The sequence below is a fragment of the Microplitis mediator genome, chromosome 3, assembly GCF_029852145.1.
Source record: "Microplitis mediator isolate UGA2020A chromosome 3, iyMicMedi2.1, whole genome shotgun sequence".
Taxonomy (NCBI): Eukaryota; Metazoa; Arthropoda; class Insecta; order Hymenoptera; family Braconidae; genus Microplitis; species Microplitis mediator.
In genome coordinates this window covers 1,349,554-1,364,329 of record NC_079971.1, presented here as the reverse complement: position 1 = coordinate 1,364,329, position 14,776 = coordinate 1,349,554, and the positions used below count along the sequence as shown (strand labels likewise).

The following is a 14,776-nucleotide window of genomic DNA, read 5'->3' as shown; positions in this document are numbered from 1 at the left end:
AATAAAATAATTAAAGTATGCGTGTGCGCAGCAACAAGTGTCTCCACCCTCTTCACAATCGATACCGTTATCCTTGCGACCTAATCAAAAAATTTTCATTATTATAAATTACAATAAACTTCCACCCAACTCCCAACTCACCTCCACAATTAAATAAAATTCAAAAATTTTTTTTACTCCGTTCTCCAAAAAAGTGGACCTTGACTCCTAAAAAAATCATAATCTGTGACCTTTCACTTCGTTATTTTGATTGAAGCCTAAGAACAATAGATAAGAGGGATAAAAAAAATCTTTTGTCAGTATCTTGTATTACTTAACTCATATATTTTTATTTGGAGCTGTAATGCGCATAGGGCAAAGCGTAGGTGTCATTTGACCCTCACACCCTCTTGTTCTCCCTTACCACCGACAGTAAGCTCTCATTCACCCTCTCCTATCCGCCCAGTCACAACTACGTCCACATTATTCTCCTCCTGTTATTACTTGTATATTTACCACCCAGTTGGCTGTCGGAGCTTGTGCAAAGTCGCGGTAAAATCGATTCGAAATCTATCGCACACCTCGCACTCTTAGTCTGTAAGGTTGTCTCATATTTTATCAACATCTCCACTGCTATCACTCGGTTTTACATCAAATTCAGTGGCTGTTTTATTCGCGAGCCATACGCTACTTAAATTTTTATTGCGATCGCCATTAAACCGCTCGCGCGCCCATCGTTTAATTTTAACTTTTAATAATGAAATAAACAATAATAACAACAGTTACAATTAAAATAATCATTTTCATCGACAAACTGGACCTTTATAAATATATACTGACGTAAAAAAATAATAAAGACCCAAAGGATATTATGCGACATTAGGGAGAGACAGGTAAGAATCCATTTATTTTTTATTTTATCCGTATTTTTTAAAATAAATATAAATTGTGTATATATTTAAAATATGAAATTTGTAAAATTGAATGTAATTTTTTACCAGTGTTAAAGTGATTATTATTATTATTTATGAGTGATAAGTAAATGTGTGACAACCTGATGCTTCAGCCAACCGGCGTCAACTTCCTGCTACGCGACACTGATATAATTTATATTATTATATTATTTGTATTTTGAATTTGATTAGCAAACATTTGTTATTTAAATTATTAGCAAGTAGTGAGTGTTTATTATTTAATAGCATCTGTTTTTTAAATTTATTTGTGTGTAGATATTCGCAGGTCGTGATCCAGGAGTGTGCGATGAAAACGTTGTGAGGAAAATATTGATTTTACTGACGCACGAAGTTTTTTAACAGTTGTCTTTATTTAAATTAACCAGACTTAATAGTTAATTATTTTTAATTAAGTATTTTATTTTTTTAAATATTAAATTTAAAAAAAAAAATTGTGTTTATTTGAAATTTTAAAATTTGGGGGAAATTTAAATTTGAATTTCTGGTGTTTATTTACAGTAATTTAATTAGTAATTAAAAATTTACAGAAAAGTATTAATGGGTCGCAAAAAGTGGTGGAAAGGGGGCAGTAGCCTTTTATTGCTGGTGTTTATTTTTATAAACAAGCAGGTGGTCCATAGCGATGGCGAAATTGGTAAGTGCAATTTATTTCTGTTTATATTTCATTTATTTTTATTTATTATTGATTTTGTTTTAATATTTTAACAAGAATTATATTTGAAAATTTAATATGTATACTGAAATATTCGGATATATAACAATAGCTCAGAGCTGGCTTACGTCAACATTAAACAGAGATGTTATATGAATAACAGAGAAGGAATAATCCACCGCCCGTTTGACATTATTGAGCTCAACTTCCCACGCATAAATGATATTCCTTTATTATGAAAATAGGAATTCATATTATTAATAAAAATGTATTATGTTTTTATTTTATCAACATGAATAACATCATTAACTTTCTTTTTTTTTATAATTAATCTTTCTAATCATTAACGTCATCATCAACATTACCACTGAAAATAAATTATAATTAAAGTAACAAAGAAAATTTACACGGAAAAAATAATGGTAGAAAAATTACAGTTTCAAATATCAGTCCTGATTCGAAATGGAAAATTACATTTATGAGACCTAGTAATTATTAGTTTCATGTAAGACTTTTTCCAGTAGGTAATTGCGTTTTGTTCATTATAAAGTTTCGTTTAATTAAAAATCCATTAGAAACTGCAAAGTATGATATCTATACACTGTAAAAAAATGGGAATTAATTCGGAGTGATTACGGATTTTATTTGAATCCGGATTCACTCCGTTACGGATTTCGGATTTTATTTGAATCCGAATTCACTCCGTTACGGATTTCTGGAGTTTGAGAAAAAATCGCTCCGCATATGGAGTGATTTCAGAGTGATCTGGATTTTATTTCAATCTTCGATCACTCGAATTGGGAGTTTCAATATTAAAATAAACACCTTTTACACTGTAAAAAGAGTGGTGTTAAAAATGGACTCGTTTTAACTCCGCCCGGTGTAAAAATAAAATTACACCGGTGTTAAAAATACCGGGGTTAAAACGGAGTCAAACCGGTGTAAAAGTGGAGTAAAACCGGAGTAAAAGCGTAGTGATACCGGTGTAAAAGCAGGGTAACAGGTGTAAAAGCGGGGTAAATTGCGTCTGCTTGGAGTATTAACTTTAACGATTACACTGTAAAAAGAGCGGTGTTAAAAATGGACTCAATTTAACTCCGCCCGGTGTAAAAATAAAATTACACCGGTGTAGGAGGAGTAATACACCGGTGTTAAAAATACCGGTGTTAAATCAGGGTAACCGGTGTAAAATCGGAATAATATCGGTGTAAAAGCGGAGTAATACCGGTGTAAAAGCAGGATAAACTGCGATATAGTGATCGAGTAAGTAAAAATATTCACAAAATAAAATATTTTAACACCGGTAAAGAATATCTACACCGGCGGCGGCGTTATTTTAACACCGGTACAGAATATTTACACCGGTAGCGGCGTTATTTTCGCACCACTTTCGGGGGTAAATATAACACCGATAATTTTAACACCTACACCGCTTGGACTTACCCCAGTGATTTTTTACAGTGTAGGAGTGAATTCACTCCGAACCGGATTTTAAATTTCAAATAAAACTCCCCATTGAATAAATAAAGAACCATTCGCTCTGCATTTACTCCGGGTTCACTCCGCTCATTTTTTACAGTGTAATTGTAATTAATTTATTACACGACATAGTCTTAATTATTACAGTGCAAATTATAATACTTGAAATTTTTTATACGTATCCCTTTTTTTCACTAAAAACTGTAATTTTCCCTGCTTTGTTTCCATGTAAAAAAATAATATATTTTATTAAAAATTTCTTAATGATATTAAGAAATAATTAGTAATTATAAATAACACCCGTTTTTTTGTAGAATATATAAATATTTTTATCATATTTTTAGTGTATAAAAATTATTATTATTATTATTAAATATATGACCGTGAAAAAGGTTTTAAATATTTCATCTTTGTTTAATATTCTCAAGATGTATATATATATATGTATACATAATGTATTTTTCCAATCACGCGACCCTCTTGCTGATACACGCGAGTCGATATGACAATATGTAGCCAAGTGGATTGATAAAAGTAATTCAAGTGAAATAGAGAACTTACAATAAATATAAACATTAATAGTCAAAGAATAAAAAAAAAAAAAAAAAACAAACAATTAAATATGACATATAGCGTACATGGCATTTGTCTATAAAATAAATGAGATCAAATAACGATCGTATAAATAAAAATAGTATTGTAATAAACTTTTAAACTTTACACTCTACTTATTATATTACAAAGCTACCATATTATTTACGTACTGTATGAACTATTGAAAAATACTTTCAAATTTTATTAGCTTTCAAATTTTTCTGAGCAATTAAATAAATAACAAAATTGTTATTTTTGTTCAGGCTGTTTATTCGACCGAAATGTCTGCGCATCTGCTGAAGAATCTTGTTTTGATGGTAAAATATATATTTATATATATACTAAAATACTATTTTATTTTATAAATTAAAAAATTATTTTTGCGCAGTAGAATTTTCACTCCGAACCCAAAACTGTCAAATTAATTAGAGATAATTATTTATTTTATTTATATAATTACAGTAGGCTGCAATTTTTTAAGTTTCGGGTCCGGAGTTGACAGCATTTTTTTTTTTTTTTTTTTGCTGAATTAAAAATAAAAATAAAATTTTAGATGCTGCATTCGGTAGATGTATTCCATCTGTAGACGTCAGTGATGAAGATGTATATCAATATGATTTAGATCCAAGACAATTGGAACTATTGCGCAAACAATTGGAAAAACTTGTTGCTGATAAATATGAGTGGTCTCATCCGTACACTCAGTGTGTGATGCAAAATGCATTGTACAGCATCCGCAATGAGATGAAACATGACAGTAAAATATGTAGAAAGTTGAAAAATTTTACAGAAAAACCACTAGTTGATTTAGTTGATGAATCTGAAACTGATGTGAGATTGATTTTAAAATTTTAAGTACGGTAACGCGACCAATAGCGTGACAGCCATAGAAATTTTTAGTTTGAGTAAAAAATTTAATTTAAAAATCGTGACATTAAATTCAACAAATTTTGATATTCGTAAAAATATGAGTTTTTAAAAAATTAGTGATGGCGGGAAAAAAATAAAATTTCAAAAAAATAATGATCGTCCCGCTATTGGTCTCGTCTCCTTATAAATAAAAAAAAAATATTTATAAATTTGAAATTTTTAGGATATTTTACCGCTGGCTGTCGTTAATTTCATGCCGACTCGAGGTCATGGTTACGGAGACTTTGCAAATGAGAAATATTATCCTCCTGTATTATCAGAACTCGAGGAACATTCTTCGCAAAACATCCAAGACTACCCATATGATCCTTACTTGGTAATAGAAGAACAGCCCGAACGTCATCCAACTTTAAACTTTGAAAACAATAATAACAACAATGAGGAATTAATCTTTGAGCCCGACGAGTTAAACCAAATAAACAAGTACGATGATGAAGAGCTTTATGAAATTTCTCGAAAGTTAGATGAGTTGGAACGTCAGCGAAAAGTTAACGCAGCCAAAGATACGACGATATTTCGATCACGACGTCAGCCCCGCGATGAAATTCCTCGTAGTTTGGGCGCCGAAGTTGACGACTACTTGGAGTATTTGAAAGACTCTAAAGATAAATATGCAGATGCAGATGATGATGAAGATAAAAATGACTCTTGGTTCGACACCAGCTCACTGAGAAAATCTAATAAAGAAAGAGTTGATAAGTCGACGCTTAAAGATCTTGCGCGGATGGAATTTCTCAAAAATGACAGGGCATGGGATGGACTTAGAGTCGAAGAAAGTACAGATGACAAAGAAGAAGTAGAAGAAGATGAGAAAGAAAATGAGGAAATCGAAGAAACATTAAATGAAGACAATGGAAAATTGTTAAAAAATAATGAAACGCCAGAAGGACTCAATAGCGGAATTTACTTTGAAGGAGGTTTCATTAAACCACTAAATTTTCGAAATATTTATGAAAAAGGTTATTTTTATTTATCATACTTGAGTTTGTATCATAGACTAAAATTTTTCATTTATTTTTAGAACCGGATAATATAAATATTGATGATCTTCCGTCATTAATTTGGAACAGAGAACTTTCGGGTTTCAAGAGACCAGAAAGACTCGATGTTAAAAAACCTGGGCCATATTTTTCAACAAATAATTACGCTTTCAAAACACAAACTACTTCATGTAAGTTTTTTTTAAAAAACTATTAATTTTTTTAAGTATAAAAATTATAAAATTAATTTTTGATTTCTCCCAAAGCAATTGAAGACGACGAACTAGCGGACAATGAGGTAATTAAATAAATAATTATTTTTACTTATTTAAATAACTGAAAAAAATTTTTTGCGACATGACAGGAAGTCCTGAGAGCGCCGTTAGTAAAAAAAGAATTAATCGCTGGGAAAGACATCACCAGATTGTCTTTAGAGAAAGATCCTGCAAAATATGACAACGTCGACATGGATCACGTTTACATTCAATTCAAAGAAGAGTTTCACAAGTGGGCAGAAGGAAAGGAAATTGTTGACAAGGTGGCACTTGAATACTTTTTAATTTTAAATTTTCACTCCTCACTTTTCGCGGTAAATTTATTTAAATTTTTTAGATTGAAGAATTACTGGGATTAAATTCCGGAGCTTTCTCAAATCCCAGAGTCGGAAGAGCTGAGGTTACTTTCAAAGTATTCAAAAATTCCCGCAACATGAATCCTATGGAAGTGGTATCGCAACTTGGTAAGTCTTCAAGGAATAAAATTGTAAACAAATTATTAATCTTGAATATATTTTGAAGACAATATCAGAGGGAAATTGCGAGAAACAATGAATGTAAATATAATCAAAGCGGGAATCGGTGATAAGGTAAAATAAATTTAATTATTATTGTAATTTTTTGAAAAAAGACTCTAAGTTTTATTAATTCAATTTCAGATAAAACTCCCGCCAATGCTGGAAGTAACAAACGTTGAATATTCAATGAGTTCAATGTTCTTTGCCGGATTAGTAATAGCGGGAGTTACAGCAGCTGCTGCAGCGGCAATAATAACTTTGATAATAGCACGCCGTCACGCTAAAACAAGAGCCAAATTAGCAGGACTCGCGACTCCAGATCCCGAAGCTTCGAATGATTATCAAGAATTGTGTCGCGCACGAATGCACGCTAAGCAGCCGTCTGAAAAAGTTGAAGTCCCGCGCGTTGCTAAATTGTCGAAAGAGAGCGAATCAAATCGCTCGAGTACTTCTTCTTGGGGAGGTGAAGAAGCTGCCGCACTTTCAAATATGGACATATCTACTGGACACATGGTCCTGGTATTGTTTTTTATTTTTAATTTATTAAGTATTAATATTCATTTGTCTTATAGTAGTTGATATAAATTTGTATATCTATTTCAGTCATACATGGAAGATCACTTGAAAAACAAAGACAGGTTGGACAAAGAGTGGGAAGCTATTTGCGCTTATCAACCTGATCCATCTTCAACAGCAATTGCTGCTAACAAAGCCAATGCTAATCGTAATCGTCCTTGCTCAGTACATCCTTATGATCACTCACGAGTTGTCCTTAATGATCTCACTAATATCAGCAACTCTGATTATATCAATGCATCAACTATCGTAAGTTATTGCCGGAAAAGAAGGATTTCGTGGCACAAAAAATTTTTATTCTTCCCGAGAAATTTTTTGCATTAGGAATTGAACATAAAAATTTTCTTGTGCCAAGAAATATTTTTTTTCTATGTATTTTTTATTGAATTCAAACGTATATCAAGTCAAAAGATTGTGCATTTGAGCGAAATGAAAGACAAATTTTTTCCCCTGATTAAACAACTGAATTCGATCGAATTAAATTTTTAATTCTATTTAATTCAGATAAATTCTGTTAATTCGGTACCTAACTTAAAAATGAATTCTGTCTAATTCGGCAGGAAAACCAGAATTTGTCCAAATTAAAACGAATTTAAATAATTCTATTCGGTTTAATTCTGATTAATTCGAAAATAATTCTACAATTTCTGGTTCTGAATCCGAATTAAACTGAACTAAAACGAATTTGAAATTTTTGAATCGGTTTTATTCTGTTCAATTCAAATTCAAATTTTCAATTCAGTTGAATTCTGTTTTGCAGAATTCGACAGAATATAACAGAATTAAAATTTTTAATTCTATTTAATTCAGATAAATTCTGTTAATTCGGTACCCAACTTAAAAATGAATTCTGTTTAATTCGGCAGGAAAACCAGAATTTGTACGAATTAAAACGAATTGAAATAATTATATTCGGTTTAATTCTGATTAATTCGAAAATAATTCTCCAATTTTTGGTTCTGAATCCGAATTAAACTGAATTAAAAAGAATTTGAAATTTTTAAATCGGTTTTTTTCTGTTTAATTCAAATTCGAATTTTCAATTCAGTTGAATTCTGTTTTGCAGAATTCGACAGAATATCACAGAATTAAAATTTTTAATTCGGTTGAATTCAGTTGTTTAATCAGGGTTTTCAATTTCTATTTATAATAATTATTATTTACCATAGACTTTTTTTTTAACAAAAAATCTAGGAAAGTCCAAGAAAAAAAATTTCAATAAAAATTTTTAATTATTAGTCTTAATTAATTACATTGGAAAAAATTTTAATATACGAAATTAAAGTTGAAATTTTTTTTTCAATGACTTGGAAGAGTAATTAAAAAAAATTTGTCTTGATTTAATTTTATGAAGAAAAATTACTTGTATTTAAAATTAAAAATTCACTAATTGGATCTCTATTATTTACAACAAAATTAAATTAACTCAATTAAAAAAAGTTAACACAATGCGGTTGTATATTTAAATATCAAAAGTTAATTCGGATGATTAAAAGTTAATGCAGCTCAGTCTGATAACTTTCCGCTCGAATATTATAATTTAGTTTTCGCAATCTGAAAACTTTTCCTTGCATACGCAATTAATATCAAAATAAACTGGAAACTTTTCCATAAAATAAAATTAATTTTAGTTGTATTTTATTTATCGAGCGGGAAGTTCAAAACTAGATAAAAAAATCATATAAAAAAAATACGTACGATATTAATTATTTTTCTGGATGCCGCTAAATGAATAGACGCCGGTAAGTCAATTGAAGTATAGAGTAAAACACGCATTTAATCGCTACGGCAAACACTTAAATAAATAATAATGTCCTAAATAGCAACCAGCAATTTGTTCCTTAAATTATCAAAAAGTACTTAGAGTAATTACGCAATACATTTAATTGCTTGGAGTTTAGTATTTTATACGAGATCCATACACTTTGCTTAGCACAACATAAATTAAGCTTTAAAAATATATAAATATACATATATTTTGATATTAACGATAAGAAAACGGACTGAAAATAAAAATTTAACCAACAGACTGATCATGATCCGCGCAACCCGGCTTACATCGCAACTCAAGGACCATTGCCACAGACATCAGCGGATTTCTGGCAATTAGTTTGGGAGCAAGGAAGTGTTGTGATCGTTATGTTAACCCGCTTAACTGAAGAAGGCCGTGCCATGTGCCATAGATATTGGCCAGAAGAAGGCTCAGAGCTTTACCATATCTACGAAGTTCATCTTGTCTCCGAGCATATTTGGTGCGATGATTATTTAGTGCGTTCATTTTACCTGAAAAATTTGCGTACAGGAGAAACTCGTACCGTAACACAATTCCACTTCCTTTCGTGGCCCGAAAATGGAATCCCACAATCAACTAAATCACTTTTAGAATTCCGTAGAAAAGTCAACAAATCTTATCGCGGCAGATCATGTCCAATTGTTGTCCACTGCAGGTAAATTATTTAATCCTCATTGCAATTATCAGTTTAAATTTAATGCGCGAAAAATTACCGCAAATATGGCGTGTGGTACAGAATAAAAAGACGAATTTAAACTGTGTAGTGGCAGCACTAGCCTGGAATTCGAAATCGTCTTGCGTGAACTTGTTCCAGAAAGAGAATGAACTTCGGAGTCCCCCCACTACTGATTATTTACAATCTGCGCGTGCGCAGGGAAAAGTGGGAGGATATTTAGTCCATAAAATACTCAAAGTGGGAGTAAAAACTGAAAATACCCGAGGTTCACTCTCTTGCTTGGTCAATTTTAATTCTCTGCCACACAACATATTCTCTGATTAAACAACTGAATTGAAAATTTGAATTTGAATTAAACAGAATAAAAGCGATTTAAAAATTTCAAATTCGTTTTAATTCAGTTCAATTCGGATTCAGAACCAGAAATTGGAGAATTATTTTCGAATTAATCAGAATTAAACCGAATAGAATTATTTAAATTCGTTTTAATTTGGACAAATTCTGGTTTTACTGTCGAATTAGACAGAATTCATTTTTAAGTTAGATACCGAATTAACAGAATTTATCTGAATTAAATAGAATTAAAAATTTAATTCTGATTAATTCTGCCGAATTCTGCAAAACAGAATTCAACCGAATTGAAAATTTGAATTTGAATTAAACAGAATAAAATCGATTTAAAAATTTCAAATTCAGTTTAATTCGGATTCAGAACCAGAAATTAGAGAATTATTTTCGAATTAATCAGAATTAAACCGAATAGAATTATTTAAATTCGTTTTAATTTGGAAAAATTCTGGTTTTACTGTCGAATTAGACAGAATTCATTTTTAAGTTAGATACCGAATTAACAGAATTTATCTGAATTAAATAGAATTAAAAATTTAATTCTGATTAAGTCGATCGAATTCAGTTGTTTAATCAGGGTTGTTATATTTATTTTCCAATGATAAATAATGAATTTTATAGTGACGGGGCAGGACGAACGGGTACTTATTGTCTCATCGACATGGTACTTAACCGTATGGCAAAAGGTACCAAGGAAATAGACATAGCCGCAGCACTCGAGCATATCAGAGACCAAAGACCAGGAATGGTAGCAACAAAACAACAATTTGAATTTGTTCTTGTTGCTGTTGCTGAAGAAGTTCATGCAATATTAAAAGCATTACCAGTTCAAACAGACAAATCGACTGACAAAACAAATAATTCTCCACCACCGACAACTGGCACTTCAACTACCACATCTGGGCAATGAAAAATAATATTTTAAACAAATATATATGACAAAATAATAATTTATGTAGTAACAAATCAAATAATCAGACTATTTTGGCTTATCGACTACTGAAGAAATGCTGACAAGAAGATGATTGATAATGACAACCATCAGATTAATTATTAATCAGTTATTTTTATTAAATATTATCATTTAATACTTTTTGTGAGGAGAATTAATTTTTTTTAGCTCACGACATTAATCTATGTCCTTTTTTAATCTTAAAAGTCAATTTTAATACTCTTACAAAAAAAAAATTATGTTTTATATATTAAAGAAACAAAGTCCAAGTTTCTAATCTTTATACACGGCCTATTTGAACAAACAAAAAAAAAGAAAATACGTAACCGTCTTTTGTAATTCTTCAAAAAATGAAAAATTTATTCCACTGGGTTGAAATTAATAACAATAATTTGTGGGTAAATAAAATATATCTCTGGCTATCATAAAACTCTTCTACGATGATGAATTTATATCTAAAAAAAAAAAATAGCTTTTGAATGAATAAAAAAAAAATATGATAACAATAATGATAATGATAATAAATTTGAATGCGATCACTTTTCTATAAAAGTTTCCTCGTCGAGCGATTGAATTGGGCTTTTATAAATTAAAATTGACAGAGACATTGCATGATAAATAATTAGCTGTTGTTTATTATTGTACTAAGCACAATATTATAATTATTTATCGTTAATTTTAAAAGATAATTTATCCATAGTTTAATTTATTAAGTGGATAAATTATTTGTAACTCGTTTAGATGCGGAGTGTAAGGGGGCACGTTCAAATTAAATTAAATATTCAAAGACTCCCATTAAATATATAAAGACTTAAAAACTATATAAATATATCCATATAAATATATACATACATATACATTTATATATTTATTTAAATTAAAGAAATCACGTGCTCCAGCTGCTCCTCGTCTTCCATTAAATTAGCAATTCCTGTCGGAAAGATGAGAGGAGACATCGGTTGCTCAGATTGTTTTTGCTGAGTGTGTAAAATGCCTACAATATTTTTTTTGTATATTATAAATGCTTACTGCTCAATTTCTTACTGCTCAGTTGCCTACTGAAATTTATTTTCTACGGTTCTATTGCCTACATAAATATTAAATATATCATTTAAATTACGTACAAAGATTATATTGCACTGTTATATTTTTTACTTAAAAATATTTTATGATATTCAATCGATTACTACTTAACTGTGAACTCAAATCAAAGAAATATTTAATTAATGTCGATCTTATCAAAAAAATCCATGTGGGATTGCATGGAAACCCATTGGAATCCATCTAGGAAACTGCCCTGATTAAAAAAGTGAATTGAAAAGTATTGAAAAAGATGAGAAATGAATCCTTTCGAATACTTTCTATAAGGTTTTCATTTTGACATAAAATGAATACTTTTCAATCCCAAAATAATAAAAGAATTTCTGAACTTCCGAGGAATTGAAAAAGATTGAAATGAATTGATATTTTTAATCTTTCTGAATCCTTCTCAATACCTAAATAATCCGACATTTCGGATCAAGTGTGGGATTGAAAAAGATTGAAATGAATTGAAATTTTTGAATCTTTCTGAATCCTTCTCAATTCTCAATTCTTTTCAATACTTTCGAATTCCACTTTGGAATTGGAAAGTATTCAAACGATCGAAATTTCAATTCCATTCAATACTTTCCAAAACCGCCGAGGGATTGAAAAGAATTGAAATAATTTTCAATACTTTTCAATTCACTTTTTAATCAGGGTGTGGGTACCTGGATTCCCATATAGAAACTTGGATATATGAATTTCTTTATGGGGAATTAATATAAGAATCAGGGTGTCTATATAAGTAATTTTTTTTTAACGTCTATTGATACGCGTATATGAATCTATAGTCGGACTACTGAGAGTTCGTTCACTATTTAATGGTGGGAGGATGGGAATTGTATGCTAACTGAAGGGAACACTATTAGTAGTTTCAGTATATGCTGGATTCCTATAGCAAATTATATGGGAATCCATCCGAAAACGGCATGTGGGAATCCACATAAGAATCTAGGCTGGATTCTCATATGGATTTGTCTCATAGGGTGATAAGTTCTTGATTATGCTGAGAAAATCTAGTACTTAGGTCACTAATTTCTTATAGAATCTGTCAAGTTCCAGTCACTATTCTGGACGACCATAATTCTGATCTTTTTCACCACCAAGTACTTGATTTTCTCAGCAAAATCAGAACTTGTCTACATTAATTAGATATTTCTTTGATTCGGGTACACAATTAAATAGTAATCAACTGGACATCATGAAATATTTTTTAGTAGGGAATAGAAGTCTGCAATTAAATCATATATTTTTTATTTATGTAAGCAATGGAACTGTAGAAAAAAAATTTTAGTAGGCAACTGAGCAGTAAGCATTCAAAATGTACGAAAAAATATTGTAGGCATTCGATATATTCAGCAAAAAAATGCAGGCAACTGCTGCTTCCCTTAGAAGAGACTTTGTATTAAAAGAAAAAAAAAAAAAAAATGAAGATATATATCAAATAATTGCGAAACTATTACGGGATGCTATTCAGCGATGATATATCACTAATATATACCTCAATAAACTTTGCTTGCTAAAATATTTGCCAAAAGAAACAGAAGAAAAGTAAAGAAAAAAAATGGCGGGTAAAGATAATTGATAAATAAAAATTAGTTGAATTATTTAGAGTTAATTCTTTTGGCATCGACTATAAAATTATCTTACTATAGATTCTATATTTTTGTGTAAGACGAGGAAAAAACGTACCTATGTAACATGAAAGAAAAAAATTATATAAATATATTATTATATATAATTATTATGTATACACATAAGTCTATACCATGTTAATGGAGAATATATATATATATATATACTAATATATGTTGTGAAAAATATAAATCAATCTATGTCCGAAACGCAGGTGATTGTAGATCTAGTTCTCATTACTTTCGTTTTTTCGTTGCGATTATGAAGATTAGGGTGGGTTGAAAAAAACTTTTTTTTTGTTTTTCTTAGCATGGGGGTAGAATTTGTACCTTATAAAAAAAAAAATTTTTTCAAGAAAAAAACAATTTTTTACTCAACATTTTGAGGTGGCCCACTCGTTTTTTAAATAAATAATTGATTAAACGGAGTAGTTCCAACGAACAAAATTTTTTTTTTGTCCAAAATCGTGGAAAACATCTACACAGAAACAAAGGATTTCTTGGCACAAGAAAAATTTTCCATTATGTAATAAAAACAAAAATATTCTTGGGACTAGAAAAACTTTCTTAGCGCAAGAAATTTCTTCTCGGCTCAAGAAAATTTTTGTTTTCAATTTATAAAGTGAAAAATTTCTTAGGGCAAGTAAAAATTTTCTTGGGAGAAGTAAATATTTTTTGCGTAAAGAAATTCTTTTTTTCTGTGTAATAATTTTCGAATGTGATTTTTTTTTACTTCACTTTAATTTTAATTCAAAAGAAAATGCTTTTCATTTTTGGATTTTTTACTTAAATTACAAAAAAATAATAGGAAAAAATTTTTTTCAACTTCTGACTTTCAATTAGCTTTCAAGGGGACACCCTACAGATTCTAGAACACCATGTAATTTTTTTCGTTGGGACTACCCCGTTTGATCAATTATTTATTTTAAAAACGAGTGGGCCACCTCAAAAAGTTGAGTAAAAAATTTTTTTTTTCTTGAAAAAATTTTTTTTTTATAAGGTACAAATTCTACCCATGCTAAGAAAAACAAAAAAAAGTTTTTTTTCAACCCACCCTAATGAAGATATTTAAAAAAAAAAAGAAAAAATAACAAAGTTATAAGTTAATTAAATAATTATTTATTTAGCTGCTTAGTAATACTACTAATATATTTAAATTAATTAATTGATTAATTAATTAAATAGTTATAACATCAACAAATTAGATTATATGTGAAATTTAATTTATACACGTGCTTATAATTTAACAATGACAATAATAATATTGTGCACTTGCGAGTGTTATTTTATTATTAGTTTTATTTTTATAAGTTGGGTAAGTCGACCAATAAATG

The 14,776-nt window shown here is 29.7% G+C and overlaps 1 protein-coding gene across 2 annotated transcripts; it reads left to right on the top strand.

The window, feature by feature from the left end:
* The first annotated feature begins 505 nt into the window (after positions 1-505).
* LOC130664669 (receptor-type tyrosine-protein phosphatase N2) lies at positions 506-13,403 on the top strand. 2 transcript variants are annotated; one of them, XM_057464691.1, is made up of 14 exons: positions 506-872; positions 1,481-1,587; positions 3,942-3,995; positions 4,232-4,509; positions 4,772-5,567; positions 5,630-5,779; positions 5,855-5,886; positions 5,953-6,126; positions 6,201-6,327; positions 6,386-6,453; positions 6,523-6,900; positions 6,985-7,206; positions 8,986-9,404; positions 10,395-13,403. In XM_057464691.1, the coding sequence occupies exons 2-14, from the start codon at positions 1,491-1,493 to the stop codon at positions 10,681-10,683; spliced, it is 3,084 nt and encodes a 1,027-aa protein (XP_057320674.1). In that variant the 5' UTR covers positions 506-872; positions 1,481-1,490; the 3' UTR covers positions 10,684-13,403. The 2 variants fall into 2 exon arrangements, with proteins under 2 accessions (XP_057320674.1, XP_057320673.1); XM_057464690.1 differs by lacking the exon at positions 506-872 and adding an exon at positions 1,225-1,250.
* The last annotated feature ends 1,373 nt before the right edge of the window (positions 13,404-14,776 follow it).